The sequence below is a fragment of the Talpa europaea genome, assembly GCF_964194135.1.
Source record: "Talpa europaea genome assembly, chromosome: 4".
NCBI lineage: Eukaryota > Metazoa > Chordata > Mammalia > Eulipotyphla > Talpidae > Talpa > Talpa europaea.
Genome location: NC_140070.1, coordinates 69,096,966 through 69,122,344, shown reverse-complemented (window position 1 = coordinate 69,122,344; position 25,379 = coordinate 69,096,966). Strand labels below are relative to the sequence as shown.

Here is a 25,379-nt window from a genome sequence, read left to right as displayed (position 1 = left end):
AAAGGCATAGAGTTAGAGTACTTATCTGCGATAGCTCTCATTTCTTCATTTAGGCTTTTTGCTGTATGGTTCCTTCTTAGCATTGATTTTGTCACATTTTTTATGCTAAGTGAAATAAGTCAGGAGACAGACACATACCAAATGATTTTACCCATACATGGAATATAAAGAGACAAAAGACCAGATAAAACAAAAATAAAACAACTCATAGAAAACAAAACAGGTAGGATTGTGGCTGTTGGAAGGGGAGGGTGGGTATGGGAAACAAAGGTGGGAGGGGACCCAAATAGACTGTCATGGGGTATTATGGCTATTTTGGTGGTGAGTGTAGTGTGATAACACACATCTGAAGAGACATGAACCTATGCCCCTGAATTATATGCAGTATTGCAAACCAATGTTGCCTCAATAAAAACAGTATTTTTTAAAAAAAAATTAATAAAATTTTACTTTATCTGAAATAGAAAAAAAAAAGTAGATATTCAGGATAGGCCTTTCTAAGATATTCAGGATGTCCAGAACAGGCCTATCAAGCTATATCACTTTATTTGTTTTTATTTTTTATTTATTTATACATACAAGAGCTAAGATGTAGGCCAGACATGCTGGGAGGGGTGGTGAGAGGTGTTGAGAGGATTCACCAGAATCAGGAGCAGAACAGGTGGATTGACTGAAATGCACTGCTGAGGGGAGCAGCAGGCTGAAACAGGAGAGGTCTGCTGCACCAAGTGGGTTAGCTCCTTGGCCAGGATCGAACTGCAGTGGCTGCCTACAGCTTGATAGCACTGAGACTTAACTCCTTGTGCCATCAGGGAGGCCCAAGGTATGTCATTTTATTATGTGAATAATCAGAGGAACAGACCAAACTAAATCTTCCCTGGCTTACTACACTTACTTCATATTCTTTGTCTTATCTTGTCTTTCGAAGATTGCCTTCTCATCATCAAAGCTATAATAAAACCCTCAAATTTAACTTTTTTGGGGGGATGGGTCTTCATTTCTATATGAAGGCTCTTGTATCACATAAAACTGATATTAACTAAATTCATGTTTTTCTCCTGTTAATCTTTGTCAATCTAATTCTTAAATATAGTCAAAGACCTTAAAAGAGTAGAGAAACTCTTTCCCCTCCATTATGAATGTATGGGAAGGAGAAAAGGATAGAAAAGGGGTGGAAAATTTTAGGGAAAATGAAGGTAGAAAGAAAATTAAAAATTGAAACAAGTTAATGAAAAGCCTTTTTTATGGTGTCATTCTTCATTTCTCCTTACTTTTCCTTATAATATCAATATTCACATTTTAAATGTAGAAGCATGATTATAAGTCTAGTCTAATATTAAGGACATAGTCTTAGGAAGCATGCAATCCAGGAACAGGTCTAGCCTCCGTCACTGAGTGAGTAGCTATGCAAGCATGACAAACTTTTTTAATTACACAAAATTTTAGTTTTCTCATCTGTAACATGTTCATAAGAGGAATCAAAAATTACTATTCCTCCACAAATCTATTCTCAATATATATTTATGATAAAAATACAATAACTGTCTTTATTTTATATTGATACGATAATTGCTCACCTAGCTTCTCAGCAAAGCAGTTTCCATGTTACTAAAACTTCATAAGCATAAATTTCAATAACTACAAAAATTGTGTTGAGTTGCTGTATCACATTCTATAAGGTTGCTTTCATTCTCTTCTTCTTAGAAATAAGGAGGTTATGGACATCTTCATGCTGATGGTTCCATATATTGGATCACTCTTTAGAATAGAAGAGCTCCCTATAAAGAATCACTGACATGGCAAAGAGCACAAACACTGGCATTCTCTTTTAATAGGAAAAGGAAGTAGATATCTACTTCCGTCCTTTGTAATAAAGAGTATTTACAATAGTTAAGATATATCAACCACCTGCATGCCCCAAAACAGATGATTGTATAAGAAGATGTGGTGTATATACACAATGGAATACTATTCAGCAATCAAAAAAGATAAGCTCATGTCATTCACAGCAACATGGATGGAGCCAGAATGGATTATGCTCAGTGAAAGAAGTCAGACAGAAAAAGAAAAATATGATGGTTTCACTTATAGGAGGAATATAGGGGAATGAAACAAGGGATCAGGAGGAAAAAAAGACAAAACTAGCAGGCAATCTATAAATGGGAGACATTCCTCAGGAGAGAGGAAGGGAAAAGATCAAAACAGGGGCAGTAAGATCATAAGAGACTACGGTGAGGGTTCACGGATGACTTGGTGATAGAATTTAATGGGCACTACACCTGAAAGGAGAAATCAAATATTGTACAAAAATGAACAATGATATAAAAATATATATTTAAAAAAAGAGTACCCAATTAAGCCAGTATTACTAATTACTATGGCCTGTAACCATTGTTCAGTTATGTCATTTTGTCAATCTTTACAAAGGCACTTGGCACTAGGCACTTGCAAAATTATGAGTAAATTACTCATTCCAAATCAATACTTAATTCATGGACCTTCCCAGTACTCTAGGTGCCCTTCCCTTGATGCACAGATAAACATATTTGTACATACACAGTATGGATGTTTCTCTAAAGAGTTATTTTCATTCTCTGTCTACAATCACCAGGTTGTCCAATCAATATGAAGTGAAAAATTGCAGCCCAGTGCATTCAGCCAAAATTCCACTATGAGATGTTTGTACATAGCAGCTTGTATAGTATTTAATCAAGACCTTCATGACAACTTTTTCCCATTGTGCCTTGTGATAAACGCAATCAATCAGGAAAAATATACAGATCAATCAAATAACTACTTTGAATTGACTGGAAACTTGGTTGAAGTGCAAATAAAAATAACAACTATAATCAATGTAATTGGTAATACTGGAGGGAAATCAAACTTGGATGTTTTAGGTATGCTGGTGTGAAAAATGACTTCTTATCTATTCTTTAGTGTTTCTGCAGACCTACCATAGTAACTTTAAGTCAAAAGTTCACTTGATATTTCTAAGGACACTGTCATTTTTATATTAATATCTGCTACTTTATATTACTAGTATTTATCTGCAGCAATTACATCAACCTTCTGACAAATATAAATCTCACACTAATAGCTTCTGAGTAAATAGACTTAGAAATGTGTTGTTATGGGTTTAAACATAAACTTGATAGGTAGTCATATGCAAGAGAGAACAAAAAAAAAATTTAAACCAGTTTCAAATCAGTGTGTCCACCTAAATTTTGTATAAAAATATCTATTTTAATGCACTTCAAACTACTCAGTGAAATAGTAGTAATATCCATTTTACCAATGAATGAAGTATAAAATATAAAATGTGATTTAGTATTAATTTTAGAGTGTTATTTAATCATACATCAAAGCATTTTGAAATGGGGGGGAAGTTAAGATGCACAATATATAACTCAATTTTCACAGGTGCTATGAATGCAGAACATAAGTCAGAGTTCCATGTAGTGTAAATGATAAAAAATCCAGGGCATCTCTGGTGGTGCAGGGGTTAAAGACACAGCACTATCAAGCTATCACCAGCCACTACAACATGAGTTCTATACCCGGCCGGGGAGCTAACCCACACGGCACAGCAGACCTCTTCTGTCTTACCCACTGCTCCCCTCAGCAGTGTATTTTATTTTTTAACAGGGTTTTACTTTATTTTATTTTAAAGATTTATTTATTTATACAAGAACTGGGGTATATGCCAGATCCGCAGGAGGGTGAGAGGATTCACCAGAGACAGAACGGGGAACAGAACAGGCAGACTGAAAAAATACACTACTGAAGGGAGCAGCGGGCGAGACAGGAGAGGTCTGCCGTGCCATGTGGGACCCTCACCGGCTGGCCAGGATTGAACCAGTGCTGCAGAGACTGCAGACAGCTTCACAGCGATGCGCTCAACCACCTGCGCCACCAAGGGAGGCCTAGCAGTGTATTTTAGTACATCTGCCTGTTCTGCTCCCCACTCTGTCTCTGGTGAATCCTCTCACTCCCCACACCTCTGGCCTACCCCAGTTCTTGTATGCTTAAATAAATAAATCTTTAAGGACTAAAAAAAAAAAAAAATCCAGTATTCTGGAAAGAACAGGGTATAGAAAATGTCCAGGATTTAGAATCAGAAGATGATAAGTTTGTGTGTGGACTCTATAATTTGAGTCTAGATCAAGATCACAGTGATCCTGGGCCTCCCTGCTGGCGCAAGGGGTTAAGATGCAACCTATGAAGCTATTGGCAACCACTGCAGCATGAGTTCAATCCCCAGCCAGGGAGCTACCCACATGGTGCAGCAGACCTTTCCTGGCTTGCCCACTGCTCCCCTCAGCAGTATATTTCAGTTAATCTGCCTGTTCTGTTCCCCACACTATCTCCTTAAATAAATCTTTAAAAAAAAAAATCAGTTATCCTAAATTCTCTAAAGAGTCTTCATTTGTAAAATGGAAATATAACTCTATCTCCCTGAGCTTTCTGAGGTTTGTAAAAACACTTGATCAATGACAATCTATGGTGGCTTATAAAATATCATGGTTTTTTGACTGTCTCAAAATGTCATCATTATTTCTTTTTACATATCAATTTTCTGACATCTTGTCATTGTCCACCTCTGAATGGTTAACAAATTTCACAAGGTTTTCTTTTTTCCCCTATTCTCTTTGAGATTAGTTGAAAATTAAGGTGAACAAGTTTCATCCATGCAGTGGGTGATTTCTGTGGATTTATAGGTTAAAATGTGAATTCTTTTTAGTAATTGTGGTAATATTGATTTACAACACTGTATGTAATTCAAAAGCACAGGAAATTGTGAGTATTTTCTTCCCTAAGTGTTTTCAAAGGTATTTGGCAAAGAGAAATAATCCAGACAAAAATTTTTTCTTTAAGGATCGTAAGGGGTATCTGATAAAGGAGGTAGCTAAACAAATATATATTTACCCAAAATGCTGGTCATAAATAAAAAAGAATTTAAACCTGGTACATAGAGAGCAAAGCATTTAAACTTGCCTAGAGGTCACAGAAGTTTCACAAAGAAGATCCTTGAAAGGATGAGCCCTTAATGTCCCCATTCACGATGGCCTATTTTAGAACATTTAATGAGCACATTTAATAAACACATTTAATGAAACATGAGTTATGAATTTACACAACCTTTCTCTAAAGAACACACTGTCACCTGTCTCTAAGACTACCAGGAAATACCCAAAAGACACAAAAACATTAATTCAAAAGGGCACCTGCAGCCCTATGTTTATTGCAGCACTATTTACAATAGCTAAGCTATGGAAACAACCCAAATGCCCAAAAATAGATGACTGGATCAAAAATATGTGGTACATATACACAATGGAATATTAACTCAGCAATCAAAAAAGATAAATCATTTGCAGCAACATGGATGGAGCTAGAAGGGATCATGATCTGTGGAAAAAAAAGAAAAATACTGGATGGTCTCACTCATAGCAGGAATTTAGAAAACCTAAGTAAGGGATCAAGAAAAAGACTAATTATAATTAAATAAAAATCAAAATCAACAAGCAACTATAAACCAGAGACACACTACAGTGGGGAAGAAGGGAATAGGATCAAAACAAGGGTGGTGGGAATTTTAAGGATCTATAAACAAGATGAAAATGCACAAATGTACAAAAATGAAAAATGATATATATATAAATATATATAAATATATAAAATATATATATAATATATAAATATATATATATAAATAAATAAATATATATATATAATTTTAAAAAATTTAAAAATAAAGTTGGAATTTGAAACATAAAAAATGACTACCAGGAAAGAAGGAAACTGACAAAATTGTATACCTCTCCATGAGAAAGCAAAGTGGCATCTGCTGTGGCTTGTATTTTAAACTAGAGAGAGCCAGTATTAACATGCTGAATGTTAGGTTTTATGACCTTCGGACATTTTGGTTGCCTGACTCAAACTGAAGTTCCCCATCAGAAAAACAGGAGTAACAGTGATGATGCAGAGAGCGAGAAACCTGACATATCACAGACCCTAGCTATATGTATGTGCATTATCCTCAAAGTCATCTGAGCTTGCCTCTACCATAGTACTTACTACCATGTCCTGTAACTGCTGCCCCTTCTGTTAGGAGGAAAGGATGTCCTGAGTGAATTCCTTAGAGGCTTTGTGGATGCCACCCCCATTCCATCAAGACACTGGGAATTACAAATCCCATGATCCCCAAAGGGAACTTGCAAGGACCTACAGGCAGAGTTAAGGAGCCATTTTCTCAGTTTGTAAATAAAAACCAGCCATGTTAGTGGGGTCGGGGCTGACTTGGCTCCTGCTCTTGGCCAGGCAGTTTTGGTCTCGGTAGTTCACTTGGGATTCCAGGTCAGCGGAATAGGTAGAACACATTTAAGACTTTAACTTCCTCGTTTCTCCCTTAATTATACATTTCCTCATTCCCCTTTCCTTGTAAATAAACCTTTGTTAACTTTTTGTGTGTGCCTGCAGTGTAACTCCCTTTTGAGCACGTAGGTGAGGACCCACAGTCAGGCAACCCGTTTTAGAGCAGGGGTTTCCCTGTAACACTTCCTCAACTGTAAGCTCCCTGTTGAAGTATTTGCTGCTTATTCATCTTTGCCTAGTGTTAAAGGTAAGGACCCACTGTCTAAAAATTTAAGTGTTTTCGGCACTTAAATGAATAGTTGTTTCCAAAAGAAATGGATACTATTATGGAAAATATGAAAAGAAATATAGCAGCTATAAATTAATTTATTTATTGAGCAAGAATTTATTAGTAACTATTATGAGCTAGGGGTTTGCCAAATGCTGTGAATTCAGTAAACAAAGTTTACTGCCCTCATGGAACTTACATCTTAATACAATAAATGCACAATAAAGAGATAAGAAAAATATAAAGTACATGAGATCATTGCCAGTGCTGTAGAATACAGGAAATAAGGAAGATGGGAGTTGGCAACTTTTATGAGAAGGTGACATTTGAGCAAAAACCTGAACAAGTAAGAGTGATCAGTGCATTTATCTAGAGGAAAAGCATTCTAGACAGAAAAAACAAATTCCAAAGCTCTGGAGCAGGAAAACTTTATACCAAGCCTGGTATGCTGAGAGTAGTTATCTAGGAGGATGTGCTTTTGAGTTGGAACAGGAAGATTTGAATTCAAGATGGGCTGTGGGCAGGTAGGTGGGGGAAGGTTATTCAGATATAGACTTGTTGGCCACAATGAAGACAATGGCTTTTACTTTCAGCAAGACAGAAGCTAGTGGGAGATTTTTCTTTATTTTTTTTTAAAGATTTATTTATTTATTTATTTATACAAGCACTAGGTATAGTCAGAAGCGTGGGAGGGCGAGAGAATTCACCAAAGCCAAAACAGGGAGCAGAACAGGCAGACTGAAGAAGTACACTGCTGAGGGGAGCAGCGGGCATAGCAGGAGAGGTCTGCATGCCATGTGGGACCCTCGCCGGAGGCCGGGGATCCAACTGGCGCTTAAGGGGCTGCAGGCAGCTTTGCAGCTCAGTGCTCAACCGATGCGCCACCCGGGAGGCCCCAACTAGTGGGAGATTTTGAGTAGTAAACTGACAAGATCAGACTTATATTTATCAGAATCACTTTGGAAACAGTGGAGAAAAGGGGCAAAGACATAAACAGGGAGGTTATTTAGGAGTCTATCAGTAAACCAATCTGAATATGCTGATGGCTCAGATCAAGGTGACTACAATGAAGGTGGCAGGAAGTGGTCAAAGTCTGGATACATTTTAAAGATAGAGCTCATAAGTTTGGATATGAGGTGCAAAATAAAGTCAAGAACTAATGCCTAATCATTTTGAAAGATAAACACATTTAATGAAACATGAGTCCTGTGGGGTTCTGAACATTAAAATACAGGTGGGGGCTTCTGAAAAGCAAAGAATGACCATAGGCACTAGGAATGAAATAGGCAAAATATAGAAGTCACTATGGAAAAATAACCATTTGACTATAGCTTATAAAGTATAAAGCTATAAATTGGAGGATACAATCAGTAGAGTTTAGTTCCCTTACCTCCCTAAGGATGTAAAAAGATAATCAGCTAAGATGAGAAGAGTATCAAGGTGGTATGGTAAAAGGGGAAATACAAGGAGTCTAGGTGTGAAGAGGACAAATGAAAGGAAGGAAATGGAAGCCCAGAGCTCTCGTGACTAGTGAATACATTGTCCCTTGATACAATGGCCCTTGATAGTAATGGCAAGAACAGTCAGGAAATGCAAAATGCCTTCATCTTTGGGGAAGTGACCTGTAATTCTGGACATTGGAAACAAAATGGTCTTGTCTTGCTTTCAGAAGAATGTGAGGAAGCTATCATCTTAGCCCTTCCCCAGCCCCAGAGCCTGTATACCAGCGTACAACATCCCAGAAGAGGATATTGGATATAATCCGGTCTTCAGAAGTTCCAATGAGGTGTGACTAGGGTGTGAGAGGGGAGGACTTACATATTTTATAAACATGTGAAATCAGTTATTTTTTCATTAGAAGAGGACAAAGGGGAAACTTTGAAGAAAAACTGTAATCATGTGAAAATAACCTCTCTTCTCCTCAACATTTTAGTTACTGTTCCCATGGGAATGAAATAGTGGAGGGACACACGAAATGTGAATGAATGTTATATCATACTCTATCTCCTAACAAAGGTGTATGTTTTACTTTATTTAATAACAATAGAGGGGAAAAAGGGGGTCTATTCTTTTTTTTTCCCAAATGGAAGAAACGCACACAAAGTGTTATAGTCTCCAGGGATTTAAAATATATTAATTTTCAAATTTCAATGATCCCGTTCCCCTGGAAACCATAAATCAGTCTTTTAAAGGACACATTGGAAAAATACTCTGACTGGAAATTACATTCTTTGGCCACTGAAAAGAAATGAAACCAAAGCCAAGTCATAGTAAACTAAGATGGCATTATTTTTAAGATCCCAAGTGTCTTCCCTTTGGCATTATTAATACTAACAGAGACAAGGAATCCGCACGCTCAGGATATCTTGAATTCCAAGGACAGCAGTGAGGGCTGCCTGGGCCTTGCCTGGATACCTCCTGCAGAGCCAGTGATTGCATATTGATTCTAACCCACCCCGTCTGGGGTCTGCCCCAGCTAGGTCAGCATTGAATATGTGCCACGTTTTGACTATGCTCTTTTGGACAATTCCATTTCCTAACAAATGCAGCACACTGTATGTTTACAGCATCTTTCATCTCTTTCAGAATTCAAAAGCATATCAACAGAGCTCAATTTTCACACACTCCACTTCAAATAATTGCTAGAAAACCTTCACACAACATTCCAGTCCTCCCTGATTTGCTCCCCTGATTTGCTACACTTATATAACATGAATGTCCCTGATGTTATCCTAAACAGAATATTGAAAACTCAAACAACTGTTAGTATCCACAAACTGGCAATAAAAATAAAATAGCAATGAAAATTAAATCTGCTCTTGAAGCGCTAAAAGAGCAACAACTATGACTTACCAGATAGGCTATGTCCTGCCAGAAACAACACTTTGGAATTTCTTATCGTTAAGCTTAGAATTTACCCAGCTAACTGGATTAAAAATATAATTTGTCAAAGGAAAGTTAGAGTTCAAATGAAATAGGAGTTGCATGGCTGCTGCTACTGCCTGGTATAAATGGGTTAAAGGGCTGACGGTCTGCTGGCCAAACCCAGCAGGACACTAGAAATGAAAATGTACCAAGCTGATTGGTGCTTAACTGGCACCAAAGAGTTATGGTTGTAAAATGAGCCAATCAGGCTTGAAAGACAGGGGATATACACCTAGGTCCCAGAAAGCTAGAATTCACTTAGACCTTCAGATTCACACCTTCATGGAAACACTCATAGGGGTCCAGACTCATCTGGACCTCCAGGAAAGAACATCTTAGACCTTCGTAGAACTGCATGACCTCCACATCTGATCTTTGCTTCAAACTGCAACCTTACCCTGTTCCTCTCTCCAGCCCTGCCTCCAATATCACCTGCTACAGATAGCTTTAACCTGTGCCCATTGGCCTGGGCCCAGTATCTCAAAGGGTGTAATACTAGTCCTTCTATTCTGGTTCTACCAGCACTGCTGACCTGTGGTTAAGCACTGCTGACCTGTTTATGGCTTCCTCTGAGAGCTTTCTAGTGCTTCTGATCCTTTGGCACAACCCGCCTCCTGGTGCTACTGCCTCTAGCACTGTCTGGTCTGGCTGGCATTGGCCACTCCAGTCTTAGAATAGGTGTTGGTGGCTTATGTGGTACCACCTCAGCCACTTTAAATGAAGTCTTTGCTTGGGATTACTGGACACTGCAGACTACTACCTGGGATTAAACAACTGGCCATTTGTGGTATTAGAAACTCTTTCCTTTTCCAAACTCCCATTTGTTAATAAAAGCCCATTCTTGTTGCTCCCTGAGCCTGAGTGGTGTCTTGAAGTTGTGGGCGCATGGATGAGATCCCACAGTGACTTATTCCACAGCCGTCGTAGAGTTTAAGTTCACTCTATATTATTTAGTAACTATGAAGTTTATCAGACACCCATAGTAGACCAGCCCAAGGGTCCTTTCCTTATGTTGATCACCTTAAAGTGAAGTTGCAAGACACATGGCAGGTTTAATTTGGGGCAATTTTGTCTAAGAAATGGGTTCAACCATCAGTTTGGGTCACTCTGCTTCTACTTCTCCCCTGCTCCTTCTGCTTCCATCCCAGGTTTTGGTTTGATGGTTCTAACAAGATACATATATATATATATATATATATATATATATATATATATATATATACATACACATATATACATACATATATGTATATATATATAAGAAAAATGGTGTTTGCAATACTGGAGACTTTTTATATATGGGCATATAGTTAGGGTTCACTTAAAAACTAATTTAGGATGTTGGCTTCTGGGGCTTCTCATGGGTGCAAGTGTACATATATTTTATATGTCTTATTTGATTCAAGAGGAGGTGAATCTTCTATTTCAGTTGAGAAATTGCAATAACAGATCCTGGCTGTCCTCCAGAAAATAGACTTGGTAAAGACAGAAATCTACTTGATGGCACATAGAAAAGTAGAGCTACCCTCCCCTCACATTGATGTAGGTAATAGTGAGGCACAGGAAGATGAGGACTCTGGTGGTCGAGAACACTCCAGCACGTCCCCGGGGACACACTGAGGGATGAGTCGTGGAGTAGGTTTGCAAGGTAAGAGTCTGCAGCTCAGTGAGCAGTACTCTTGCTATTTATTAATAGTAATGAACAAGCATGACTGATTATGTGACAATGGCAGGAGGAGCAGGATCCGGGGGAGACAAATGGTAATAAATTTTATGGGAGACAGGGACACATTGGCCATGTATAGAAGGAGAACGTCCTGTGCAGTTACATGGTGTAATTTCGGAGCTACTCCTCAGACCACCTCAGACCATGGCCACACAATCAGTCAAACAGCTCCCTGGTTATTTGGTCCATTGTCTAGAGGCAGTCCCGCAGGAGTGCCTTATCCAATTCTTTTACACACACACACAGGTGCATAGAGAGGCCATACACACACAGGAGCAGAGGCCCTAAGTAGGAGAGAGGCCACAGAGGACCACGACTTAGTGGCACCCTTAGCCCACTAGTAGAGAATCACTTTGAGAAGGCCCATGCTCCTACTGCAGAGACTCTGAAGGGTCCACAAGCTCCACAAGCTCCCGTGCCCCAGGAATATAAATATAATTGTTTCTCCTTCTTATACCAGAGGAAGCACCCAATTTGATCAAGGGAGCTGTTCTGGAGGAGGACAGTTTGTTCTTCACTAATCCCAAATGGGAGGATTGATTGAGTGGGGTTAACACTCTAGGGATTATTGGTTTCATAAATCCTTTGCTCTGGGGATCTCCTCTATTTGAAAAATTCTGCCCATCCTTACCAGCAGAATCCTAAAAGGATGGAAAAATTTTTTGCTTCCATTCTTGCCTCCTACTGATCTACTTAGACAGACATACAGTCTATGTTAGACACACTGTTAACCTGTGATGAACAGAAAACAGTTTTAAGAAAAACTAAGGAAAAGGCTCATCCATCTCCACCTGGAGAATGTAGAAACCCCACACCAGAGGAAGTTGTCCCAATGGTGGACCCTAACTGTGACTACAATAATAGAGGTATGTAAAGGTTAACAGTTCCTGCAGAATTGTGTTAGTAGGGTTGAGGCAAGGAATCTTTAAGCTGAAAAGTTTTTGTAAGATACTGGAGATTCAGCAAAAATATCAGAATCCTTCTGAGTTCCTTGAGAGAATTATACAGACTTAAAGTATCTACACAGATGTGAATCCTGATGCTCAGAAAATGTTAAATGAATATAATATTCATTGGACATAGAATTACAGGTATACAGAGGTTGTCAAGTAAGGTAGGGGGTGCTATAGAGATGAGTCCTTCCCAGTTGGTGGATAAAGCTGCTAGTGTTTATAATGTAAGAGGAGAAAGAAAATCAAAGTCCTGCAATGGTTATTTGTAGAAGCAGAAGATAGAACAGGGTCCAAAGGGAGAGAGAATGGACAATAAGAAAACTCTGAGGGAGGAGCAGGGCAGATATTGTGGGGAAGAGGTCATTAGAAGAACAGGTATCCCTGGCTGGAAGCAAGAAAGGAGAGAAGGGGCCTCCCTGGTGGTACATGGGGTTAAGTCTCAGCACTATCAAGCTATGGCTAGCCACAGCAACATAAGTTCAATCCCCAGCCAGGGAGCTACCCACATGGCACAACAGACCTCTCCAGCTCTGCCTGCTGCTCCCCACAGCAGTGTATTTCAATCAATCTGCCTGTTCTGCTCCCCATTCTGTCTCTAGTGAATCCTCTCACCCCTGCACGTCTGGCCTACACCCCAGTTCTTGTATGCATAAATAAACAAATCTTAAAAAAAAAAAAGGAGAGAAGGAATGAGAAAGTGGAAACAAAAGAAAGGAAGCCTAGGACAGCACAGAAGGAAATCGCATAAGCACTCCAAGGCAGAGTATGATAAAACTAGGAGCGAAGGACCAAGGAGGGAGGAAAGATACATCATTGACCAGAATGATGGTCTAGATAAATAATAGAGATGTGCAACGATTCTGCTTGATTTTAAAAAGTCATTGCAATAACCCACTTGGAGCCCAAGGTAACACTTAACATGGAGAATCATTTGGTTAACTTTTTGGTGGAGATTGGAACAAATTATTTGGTTCTAAATTCAAAGATGCCTTGGTCAGTAAGAAAACAGTACCTGTCTCTTGGGGTTATGGGAAGTTCACATCTCAGAAAGCCTCCCTGCCGCCTTTGGAGTGCCAATGTGGAGCCACAATCCACAGCATAGTTTCCGATATATGGAAGAATGTCCAGTTCACTTCGGGGCCTGGTCTCCTTAGAAAACTGAAAGCACAGATTATTTTTTCACCCCAGATTATCCCCAGAACAAGCCTTTGAGATACCAGATGGTACTCACTTAGAATGTTCCCCTGAAAGGTGAAGTACCTCTTAAGAATTATGAAGGGTAAATAAAATGATTTGGACTGGAATGGAGCAAGACCCTGGGGAAAGCAATATCCTCTCAAAGGTGAGGCTTTGAGGAGGATTCAGCCACAGCTGAAAAGGTTTCTCCAGTCTGGTCCCATTTGTCCCCCTACAACACTCCAATATCACCAGTAAAGAAACCCCACATGAATGAGTACTGTTTTGTGGCTCTTTAATGGCATTATTCAGGACATAAACACAGCTGCTTACACTGTTTTGACTGCCATACTGGGGGCTTTGGTTGGTTCTCTCTGTTGGACTTAATGGGTGCCTTTTTCTGCATCCCAGTAAATACCTGGGATCAGAAATATTTTTCCATTGTATGTCAGGCCCATGTTTCCAAAAGTACTTTGTAATACTGTAGCCTGTGCTTCCACAAGGTTTAAAGATTTTGCCAACTGTTTTTGGAAAAGTATTGGCTAGAGATCTTCAAAAGATCCAATTGAAACAGAACAATCTTCTATAATGTGTAGATGACCTATAACCCATTTCTGGAGAAAACCATGTTGGCTTTGAGCCACCTAAGCAGAATAAGCTATAAGGTGTCAACCAGAAGTCCCATATATGAAATAATAATGTAGCATAGCTAAGGCTTGAAATTAAGAAAGGCAAATCAAACTTCATGGTTGAAAGCAAATAGTTAGTCTGAGCTATCAAAGTCCCCAGCAATCAAAAACAGTTATATGGATTTTTGGAAATGTCTGGGATTTGTAGAATTTGGATCACTAGTTTTGGACTTATAACAAAACCTCTTTCTCAAGCCCTCAAAAGTCTGGACACTGATGCTTTATTTTGGACTCCTAAATGCCAACAAAATAAAGAGAAAGGTGACTGAAGCACCAGTCTTAAGGCTACCAGACCTCAAGAAGACTATCAGGCTTTATGTTCATGAAAGACTTGGAGGAGGCACGTGGAACTGAGAGACAATGCAGAAGAGTTGTGCTTTCTTTTGGATTTGGACCTGAACCAGGGACTTGGGAGACAAAGAAGGAGACACATGGAGTTGAGACACGTAGAGACACTTGGAAGGGATGTGGGTGAGAGACACGTGGTGAGGCTGACAACGGCAGACATTACCTTGATTTGTACTTTGATTCTGCCCCTTTCATGCCAGAGTTTCCTGAACCTTTCTGCCCCTTTCCTATGATTCCCTGCTAGAAGGGGCCTAAAACTCAGAAGCCCTTCTTTGGACCAACCTTGTTTGGATGGACATTTACCCACGTGGGGATGGGCAACTTTGGGTATTTTATTGAGAAACTATAACCTCTCTATGCACACAAATCCTATTAAAGTTTTCACACTAAAGGTGTGCCTTGCTTTTATGTGATGAATGGCAGAAACCCTTTAGAGTATGTAAGTCTGGGGGTTTGGGGGTACCCCTTAATCACTTTTTTTAAATACTTGTTTCTAAAATTCCTGGACATAAATTCATTGAGTTCTTTCTTCATTGTTGTACCTTCTATTTCCCTTCATTGACCATCTAGTTCCTGCTCATGTTTTATCTGTAAAATTTCTGCCTTTAAAATTTCAATTTAGGACCTCCCCAGTGGCACAGCAGTTGAGTGCTGGGTTGGGAAGCTGCCCACAGCCTCTGCAGCACCGGTTCGATCCCCGGCCACCGGGTGAGGGCCCCACATGGCGCGCAGACCTCTCCTGCCGCCCTCTGCTCCCCTCAGCAATATACTTTGTCAGTCTGCTTGCTCTGTTCCCCGCTCTGGCTCTGGTGAATCCTCTCACCCTCCCGTGCTTCTGACTGTACCCAGTGCTTGTATAAATAAATAAGTCTTTAAAAAAATAAAATAATATAAAATAAAATTTATTGTCATCATTTCATGATGATTATTCTTAAATGAAACCCTTTTCTTGGCATTTCCAAGGAATTTCTCAGTCCAACAAACCCTGTTCTTTAGTAAACTGGTTTCTTCTTCCAGTCCACTCCTTTGTGCACTCATGTTTCCAGTACAGTGGCCTCTCTCCAGCAGACCACATTGATTTTAGTGTCCCCCTTGCTTTCCTTGTGACCTATCCATTTGAGGACTTATGGTCCTCAGAGTCGTTTTCAGCAATTTTCACCTCTGTGTTGTGAAAGCGGCAAGCTATAGGAGTATCCTTCTACCCATGTCTGACCTTACAGAGGAGATGAATGATCAGAGTCACTGTTGCCCAATATCACTTAACTAATTAGAGGGACAGCAGCAGGAAATGTCCCAGCTGACAAAATTTCATTCCATCAACTTCATGTATGCTAGTTAATCTACTTAGAATTTCTAACTTCCAACTCTCATTCTTGTCATCATGTCTCTGGAAAAGATATCCTGACCTCTCTGGACAGAGCTGTGAACCTCTACTCTCTGTAGGGAAGTGCGTTTGCTTGTTTAGTCGAGGTCTTCCTTGCAGAAATGCAAGCACTTGTTGGCAGGAACCCTACTTCTCCTAACCCCATTACAGTTCTAGCCCATATTATATTTTCTAGCACATTGTAGGTATGCAAAGCAAATATTTTAATAAATGGATGAATGAAAAAAACAAGACTTCTGCTCTCTAGCTTCATATACTTTCCAACACACTGTTCAGCCTGTGAAAGAAGAAATATTCAAATGAAAGGTGTTATCAGTAGAGTAGCTAACCTTATAGGGTGTTTCCTTCACTCAGGAGGTTCTCTGAACTTTGTTCTAATCTGTTATATAAGGAACTAAGATAATCTCATACACTTTAAGTCAACACCAGGATTTGACTCCTACCAGGGGAACTAACACTCTTGGATGGAGACTCTTTTTTTTTTTTTTTTAAGGATTTATTTATTTATTTATACAAGCACTGGGTACAGTCAGAAGCACGGGAGGGTGAGAAAATTCACCAGAGTCAGAGCGGAGAGAAGAGCCGGCAGACTGATGAAGTACACTGCTGAGGGGAGCAGTGGGTGGCAGGAGAGGTCTGCGCGCCATGTGGGACCCTCACCCGGTGGTCAGGGATCGAACCGGCGCTGCAGAGGCTACGGGCAGCTTCACAGCCCAGCGCTCAACTGCTGGGCCAATGGGGATGCCCTGGATAGAGACTCCTGTGAGAGTATCTCACTCCAAAGAGGTGCATCCCTCCCAATGCTTGACTTTAAAGTCAGTCAAAACACAAAGATGGAAACACTGTGTCCACTTACCTTCATAATAGCCTCAGGCTATAGTATCTTAAGAGCACAGAGCTCATGGTGTGTGTAGACACACCATGCCAGACACAGGATGTACAGAGAGAAATGAAACAAATAAATGAGGGGCCCTTGAATTCAACCCCTGGTTCCTCACCCTGTGCTCTTCCCTTACTAACATAAAATGCTTCAGACAGCAACCACACTCAAACCCTCAAACTTACGTCTCCCTCTGATCATTTCCCAACCTTGATTTCATTCAGGCCTCTTGAAAAAGTGATCCCCAGTGCTTACTCCACTCTAACCTCCTGCTCATTCCACAGGCCAGTGGATCAAGACCTTGGTCACATCCCACCAAGGCTACCAGCAAATTTTTTTAAGGATTTATTTATTTATTTTATACAAGAACTGGGGTACAGGCCAGATGCGCGGGAGGGTGAGAGGATTCACCAGAGACAGAGTGGGGTAAAGAACAGGCAGATTGACCACAGTATACTGCTGAGGGGAGCAGCGGGTGCAACAGGACAGGTCTGCCGCACCATGTGGGACCCTCCCCGGGATCGAAACGGCACTACAGAGGCTGCAGACAGCTTCACAGCGCTGCGCTCAACCACCTGCGCCACCAGGGGAGGCCCACCACCAGCAAAATTCTTGGGGGGAAAAAAAAGGACAACAAAGGACAACTTCTAGTTTTTACTTGGCTTGTCCCTCCTAGAACTTTTCCTACAATCCACCTCCCCTGTTGAAATTCTGCCCTACCTTAATTTTTATGGTTCTCATAGATGTCCTTCTTAATCTTTATGGTTCCCCTCATAGATGTCCTTTTCTCCTTTGATAGCATCTTACCTGTATATTTTAGTAATATTTGCCAAATTTACCTAAATTATAATTATAATATTGCAGTAAAGTTAAAGTTAAATCTACTGACCTATTGCTACAGGTCGTTCCTATTGCACATGCTTTAATATTATTAACTCATTTTACGTTTTCCAACACCTTGTGACTCAGCTTGGTGACATCTCTATATTATTGCTGAGAAAATTGAAGGACAGAGAGAATAGGCAACTTACCCTAGTAACTGAAAGAAGTATGATTTGAACCTAGAAAGTATAATACAGGGGCTTACCCGGTGGCACAGGGGTTAAAGACACAGCGCTGTCAAGCTATCACCAGCCATTGCAGCACGAGTTTGATTCCCAGCATAACAGACCTCTCCTGTCTTGCCTGCTGATCCCCTTAGCAGTGTATTTCAGTAGATCTGCCTGTTCTGCTCCTCACTCTCTCTGGTGAATCCTCTCACTCCCTCAACTCTGGTCTACACCCCAGTTCTTATATGCATAAATAAGTAAATCTTAAAAGAAAAAGAAAGTAGAATGCACACACTTAACTACATTCTATATGATCCCCTATGTGATGGTGGTCCTCAAGGACCCCTCAGTATTCACAAATATGACCTGAGTGATCCTGCCCCCTTCCCTGATTTCTTGTATTCCCAGTGAACCCCCAAATCTATTGCTCTAATCCACTGCTTTCTCGCATCTCAAGATCCACATATCCAAATGCCTACTGAACACATACAAAATTATCACCTTCGACCTGCCCTCTATCCTCTCAATCTGCTTTATTTGGAATATGCCTCACTCACAGTAGATTCCATCAAACACCCAGTCACCTAACCCAGAGATAATGACATCTTCCTTTTCCCTGTCCCTCCTTTTCCTCTTATATCCAATAAATGCCATGCTCACCAGCTCAATTTCTTCCTTTCTAACATCTGAGTTCAAAGCCTAATCATTTCTCATCACAACTTTGAGCTTCTTCAGAAAGCTGCCAGAGTGATTGCCCAAAACCACAGCTCTTCTCTGCAGTTTTAAGGATATTATTTCCCATGACTCCTCATTCTTTCCAGATAAAATTCCAAATCCTCAATATGACACACAATACCTCCTTGATAGGCCATGGCTGCTTCTCAAGACTTCTTCCATCTTATACCTTAATTTCCATGACTCTAAAAATAGCATGCTCGTTCTCCATCCCCCAAAGTCCTCATACATATAGCTTCCCTACCGGAAACATATTGTGTCATTCCTCTCCTCCTCACCACTCACTTGTTTTCTTAGTTGACGCTTAGCTTTTTCACTTGGGGTCTACATCCAAAGACCCTCTCCCCGACCCACTTGCTCCCATAAGCTCTCGAAATCCCCTTCTCTTCCTTTACCTACCATACAATTTATTGTAATTACCTTTTATTTTTGTTTTCTCCCCATACTTAAACTGAGACTTCTCAGTGTACAGAGGGCACACCTTGTGCGTCTTTGCATTATATCAGTGCCTACCACAGGATTCCCACAAAGTTTGTGCTCAATAAATCTTTGTCAAATGAAATTGTAAATGAAAACACTGCTTTTGAAAGCTGGCCCTGCCCCTCCTCCTGAATTAAGTAGGCTGATGGATACAAAACTAACTGCTTTTTAAGTGAAAGAAGCAGATGGCTTTAAATCACATCCGCTCTAGCCAGGGAATATATACACTTTTCATTTCAAAACATCCTTAAATTATCACTCTTATTATTGATCCTTTCTTCATTGCAGGAAAAAAAAAGTTTAAAGTGTTTAATCTAAGTACTGGAAAATAATGAGATGTCTATGGCAGATAACCAAAGTATAGTAGTGCCTCATTGATTTAGCATCATTAAGAAATGAATACTTCACAAAAGTAAGATTCTGGATTAATATGTATTTTTACTAAAATTGATGTAATTTTTATCCTTTTGGATGAAAATCATTCTAAAATATATTATACAATTCTCTACTTTTACAATCAAAGAATATTTAAATACATCTTCTGAGCATAGTAAGAGAAGATGATTTTTAAAAAATAAAGCATGGTTCCATTTTGTTAAAATACAAATACACTTATTGACTTATATTTATATTTGTGTTTATCATATATAGCAATTCAAAATGTTAACAGTGAGTATTTATGGTGGTGAGACTGGGTTTTTTAATTTGTTATTCTATCTCTAAACTTTAATAGTAATATGTATAAAATTATATTAAAACATTTATAAAAAATTAGGACTATATTGAATTTAATATTTTGACAAGATGAATCTACCATCACTTACCATATTTCCTTATTGATAGATTTAAAAGCGAATAAAGTGAACAAGATGTCTTTACCTAATCAAACCATAATATAAAGTTTTCAGGGTTCTTAAGAATCTATTCTATTTCTTTCTAGTGTACCACACTATCAGTCATAGCTCTATTTTCTATTTTGAGACAAATTCCTGTTTCTAAAGTCCATTTTCCCCCTTTATAGGTATATTGGTTGTAAATTTACTAAAGTTTTGAATCCTAGAGTGATCCTTTCAGGAGACCTGGAAAGAAAAAAAATCAGCATCTTTTGAACACAGACTTAATGACATCTGTTTGCACTTTTTATTTACTGAGATTTAGCTATGTTTAGCATCTAGAAGGTGGTTCAGCTTTTGTCTCCACAGCAGCTACCTAAGTGGCCATTGACAGTTACTCAGTTTTCTCCTCTGTAAACAGGGATAGCAGTAACAACTGTACAGTATCATTATGAAGACTAAATGAGATAATGATGTAATGTGCTCCACAGAGAGCTCAAAACAATAGCACGAACTTGGTTAAGTGTTACCTATTGTCATTTATGTTGCTGTTGCTGTTGCTATTATTGTTTTCTTCTTAATTCTCAATTATTTTCCCAGCATTGAGTTCTAGATACACAAAATATTTCTATATGTAAATAACTGGCTGCAGAAATGAGAGATATCTAAAATGCCAAGTCAGGATTATCTCACACTTAGGGGTAGAAAAAAATCAGTAACACACTTGTAAAAGTATTTAGCAATTTACAGCAGCTCTAACATCTAGTAAATTAAACACAAGACTCTAACTATGAATCACTTATAGTTCCAAAGAAGTCAGGTTATGGCCCACCTATTCTTCAACATACTGATTTCAGTTAATTTGAAGCCAAGTTATAAGGCTGAGAACATGCAATATGGTTAGTTCTAGACCCCACCCATTTTTTTTAACAAAATGTAAATAAATTGTAAAGGTTCTTACCAGATACAATGTTTGGTGGCACAAGTAGCCTCAACAGCGGTGTTTCAAATGTATCTTTAAATGACTGTGATCAGTACTATAGTATAGGTTAGAAAAACTATTCAGAAGCAAATCAAATTTTTGAAAGTATTTTTTCCTAAGAGTAGTTAGATGATCATTAGAGAAAGTTGGCAAAAACTAAGACTTGTAGAAGAGAGAATAAAAATTATCGATAATTCACCACCAAGAGATAAACACTATCAAAAGATTTGATGCATTGCCTTCCTTTTGTGCTTACTGTCTTTATATTTATACATTTATATTTAAAATCATGCTGATATAGACACTTACACCCTACTTCTTTTTTGACTTATTATAAGCATTTTATAGAGCATTAAAATTCTTTGTAAACATTGTTTTTAATAGCTGCATAAATGTTCCATTGTAATGATATACCATAATTTACCTAACTGTTTCCTTATTTCTAGACATTTGGACTGTTTCTAATTTTTTTTTTTTGCTAACACACAGAACTTTAAAGATGATTTTCAAGAGAAAACAAGTTTAATTTCATAGGCAAATGAAGTACACAATGAAACAGACAGTGATGATATGTTAGTGTAACAGATTCACTTCTAGCTGCAGGTTTAATCAGAATAGACATTTATCTTTCCTTCAAGCAACAATTCATTTTAATTCAGACTTTCCATTTCTAGTTGCTTCCTCACAAATGTTTTCCATCGCATACAATTGCAAAGACTCAGCCATAAAGCTCACTTTTTTGACAGGTGGCATTTAATTTGTCTGTAGGTCAAAAGCCCTGCTATCTCTTGTCGCCACACCGAACAGAGACAGGAAGCCTCACTTACAATCCTGCCCATGTGTGACCCTCCTCCTTTGTGAGAATATTTACCTCTTTTTCAAGTTCAATTCTTGGCCAGTCTGTCAGATGCAACAGTGCCATTCCTGGGTTTCTGGGGTCCTTTAGAATTAACTTTTCTTCCCAGGCCTTTAGGGCTTTCTTGAAGTGTCTGTCTCCATGGAGACCAGAAAGCCCTATCAGGGAACATCCCACCTTAAGAGAAGTCCAATCTCTTTCAGAACAAGCCCCTTTCAAGCTAAACAAAAAAGTCATGTCCAAAACATAAATGCCCACCTGAGCCACCAGATGAGGATTTAAACTTTGAAATAATTAAAATAGCAAATGCAAGCCAAGCAAGAAGCAAAGCTTTGGGGAGACCATTAATAATGTAACACATGGCCATGCATATTCCATGTACAAAAGAATACTATAAGTATATTTAATGTAAAATGCAAGAACTACAGCAAAATGAGTTCGGAATTTCATCTAACTCTCCATGGAAAGCAGTCATTTGCCAGAATCTACACAGTTGTAAGTATATCACAAATGCAATTTAAAAAAATGAAAGTGCTTTTGAGGTCAAAATAGGGACTTCACCAAAAAAAAAAAAAAAAAGTAAGTTTGTGAGACAGAGGAGAGCAAAAAGACTCCAAAGTCTATTTCTACTATTACTATATTTAGGTGATACAACAGACTGATCCTAACCTTAACCTTCAAAGGACCAGCATACTCTCTGGCATTAAATATCATGACCAAGTAACCAAGAGTAGGATCAAAGACGTTTTTGTCTTCACTGTCCTGAGAATGAAATTAGAATGAACAAAATAAATTACAGAAATGGTTGTTTGTTTTTTTGTTTGTTTGTTGTTTTTTATACCTTATCCCTATACCTAAATCATGGCATTTCAAGACTAGAGGCATAGTATAAATTCTTTGTTGTTCAGATGGGATGAAATAAAATAGAAAGTCCTTGCCATGTTGCCTGTCATAGAGATGCTGCTCAACAGAAGCCAAGTGATTGTATTTCTTCTATATAGAAGATATGACCTTAACAGGGTGGCGAAAGAGCTCATTTTGAAGCATTACCCTTAATATATTATCTAATATCTATTTTTCAGTTATTAATATGTACATTTTTAAGTGATAATATCCAATTAGATTTTAAGGTATATTATAAAGTGTTGCGATTTCAGATTTTAAAAATATTTTTTTAAATATATTTATTTAAACCAACCAACATCCAGGTTTTGAATAAATACAGATAGGTACTTGACTTAAAAATAAGTCCTGGGCCTCCCTGGTGGTGCAGGCTGTTGAGCGCCTCACTTTGAAGCTGTCCGCAGCCTCTGCAGCATGGATTTGATCCCAGCCAGCGGCGAGAATCCCACATGGCACAGCAGACCTCTCCTGTCCCTCCCGCTGCTCCCCTCAGCAGTGTATTTCAGTCAATCTGCCTGTTCTGTTCCCTGCTCTGTTTCTGGTGAATCTTCTCACCCTCCCGCGCATCTGGCCTATACCCCTGTTGTATAAAAAATAAATATTTTTTAAAAATGTAGTTGCTACTCCTCAAAAAAAAGTCCTAATTTTATAAAAGAATTTTGTTCAAATAAGCAAACTTCTTAAACTTTAAAGTATCATTTGAAAATCAGTATGTTAATCAAATATATTTACAAATACAGGTTAGAAATATTTGAATTCCTTAGGGCAATACTGCTTTGTTTTTATTTGCTTGTTTGTTTCATTTAAGTTTATTTACTTTTTATGGGTAATATTTGCAAAAGCCACAAAATGCAAAACACAGATCTACCTAGGGCCCTCCTTGTAGGCGGTAGGGTAAATGATTTGGTAAATGGCTTTCAGGCTTTTCTGCCCTCCCACCATTAGGATTGCCCTGCCTGATGGGTAGCTGTACTTGTTACATTGTTGCAAGCTATCTTGTTTACTTCTGTGGGCCTTTGGAGGGGTTTTGAGACAGCGACAAAGAAGCCAAAGCAGGAGAGAGGTTGGAGAGAGAAGGAAAGAAAGCAGCCAGAGAAGCCCAGAGTGAAGACTTGCTGGGGGTTTGGGGGCCTACTGGCCTCCTGGCCCCCAGCACCCCTGCCTGCCATGTATCTGTTTGCCACACTACATGTAAAGCTCAATAAAAGCCTGAGAAAGCCACTGAGGGTTCCAGGACTCCCCCTTTACCCGCCAGGTCTGCTGGGATCCTAGAAAACCTGCTCAGTGGCCTATCCTGCCACTACAGAGGCATATATAATTATTAGTTTTCTCCTTATTTACATATTATTTGTCATTTTAGTCCATATTTTTATTGAGATATTGTTTGGGTTTAAATTCACCATTTTCCTTTGTACGTTTTATTTTTCCTCTTTTTTTTTTCAAATTATGTTTATTGAGTAAAGTTGGTTTACATGGTTGTATTTTTGGGGGTTATAGGTTTAAACCTCTACAAAAGTACATTTTTGCCTCATGCCCATGCCCAGTGCACCAGTAATCCTCCATCATGTTCCACTGGAAATTCAGAATTTTTAAGATGTTAGAAAGGTAATAAGTTACTTCGGTGCCACAATTTCTTTACAGAGTCACACCTAATCGCATGTTAATATTTCTCTATAGGGACTTACAGATGTTCATTTTGAGTAAAATGCACTCATAACTAGAATCCTGTCAACTCAGTGTAGTTTATCCTACCAAATTAATCTCTGACAAGTAACAACAAAATAGAACTGCCTGTATTTAGAGCTTTTTTGGATTTCAGAATTATGGATAAGAGGTTATGAAACTATTTCTTCTAATTTGAAAATATAGTATCAGGTAAATTAGTCAATGATATAAATTAAAGGAACAATAATTTAAGAAATAAAGAGGAAGATAAAACACAACTGGAAATAGAAATAGCTTTTGTGAAAATTAAAAGATCAAAAAATTGGTGAAACTGAAGTAGGTATTCCCTAAAACATACATAATTAAAAAGCTTGTAGTATGGATTTAACATATAAAACACCACTTGGGCATAAGATACCTTAAAATTTACTTTGATTATGATTTACTAGTACTAAGCAAAATCTTCTGGCTATGAGTCCAAAGTCACACTTTTTGAAGTCTTTAACCTTCTTGTACAGCATGTGAAAATTGAACACACAGAGTGACCAGAGCCCATAGTAAGCATTTCCAGAAACTGACAATCACACAGTTCACCTCTCTTTGGGTTTATAAACATACAGAACTCAATTGAAAAAAGTATAAGTGAACACATGCTCTCATTTATTACTCTTTTTGTATAATCTGCATCCAATTATTACCCACCAAATCCCTGGATTAAGAATAATTCTTCAGCACCCAAAAAAACAATTTATAATAACATGATCTTGAGTTTTCCTGGTTTTTAATGCACTTTGATGGTATAATTATTTCAGGATCATTTTGATATTAGTTTATACCTCTCTTCATCTCAGTTTTCCCATAAAAATCAAATATTTTCTCTCTAAAAGCAAATAATAGAAGTTTCATTTTTATCAATCTGGTATTTTCTCTAGAGAAAAAATATTATTTAACTACATCTTATCAGGGAGTACTAAATATATACTGGAGTCAAACCATAAAGCTATTCTCTTAGGCAGACATTCCTCTACATTTAAGGATCACTGTTAATTAATTGTACATAACAGGTCACATCAGGGACATATTTTAAGGCTGGTTAATACTTAAGCATATGTATCTAAGAACTTAACAATCTCTGGAAATATATACAAAAGT

General features: G+C 38.5%; 1 protein-coding gene across 1 annotated transcript in view; it reads right to left on the bottom strand.

The window, feature by feature from the left end:
* LOC311170242 (EGF-like and EMI domain-containing protein 1) overlaps positions 1–25,379 on the bottom strand; it is a gene marked incomplete at both ends in the record, with an annotated part of 629,838 nt that overhangs the window by 597,259 nt on the left and 7,200 nt on the right. The window contains one exon of the mRNA XM_084232626.1: positions 21,675–21,879. Within this exon, the coding sequence (XP_084088752.1) occupies positions 21,675–21,879 (205 nt within the window). The remainder of the gene's footprint in view (positions 1–21,674; positions 21,880–25,379) is intronic.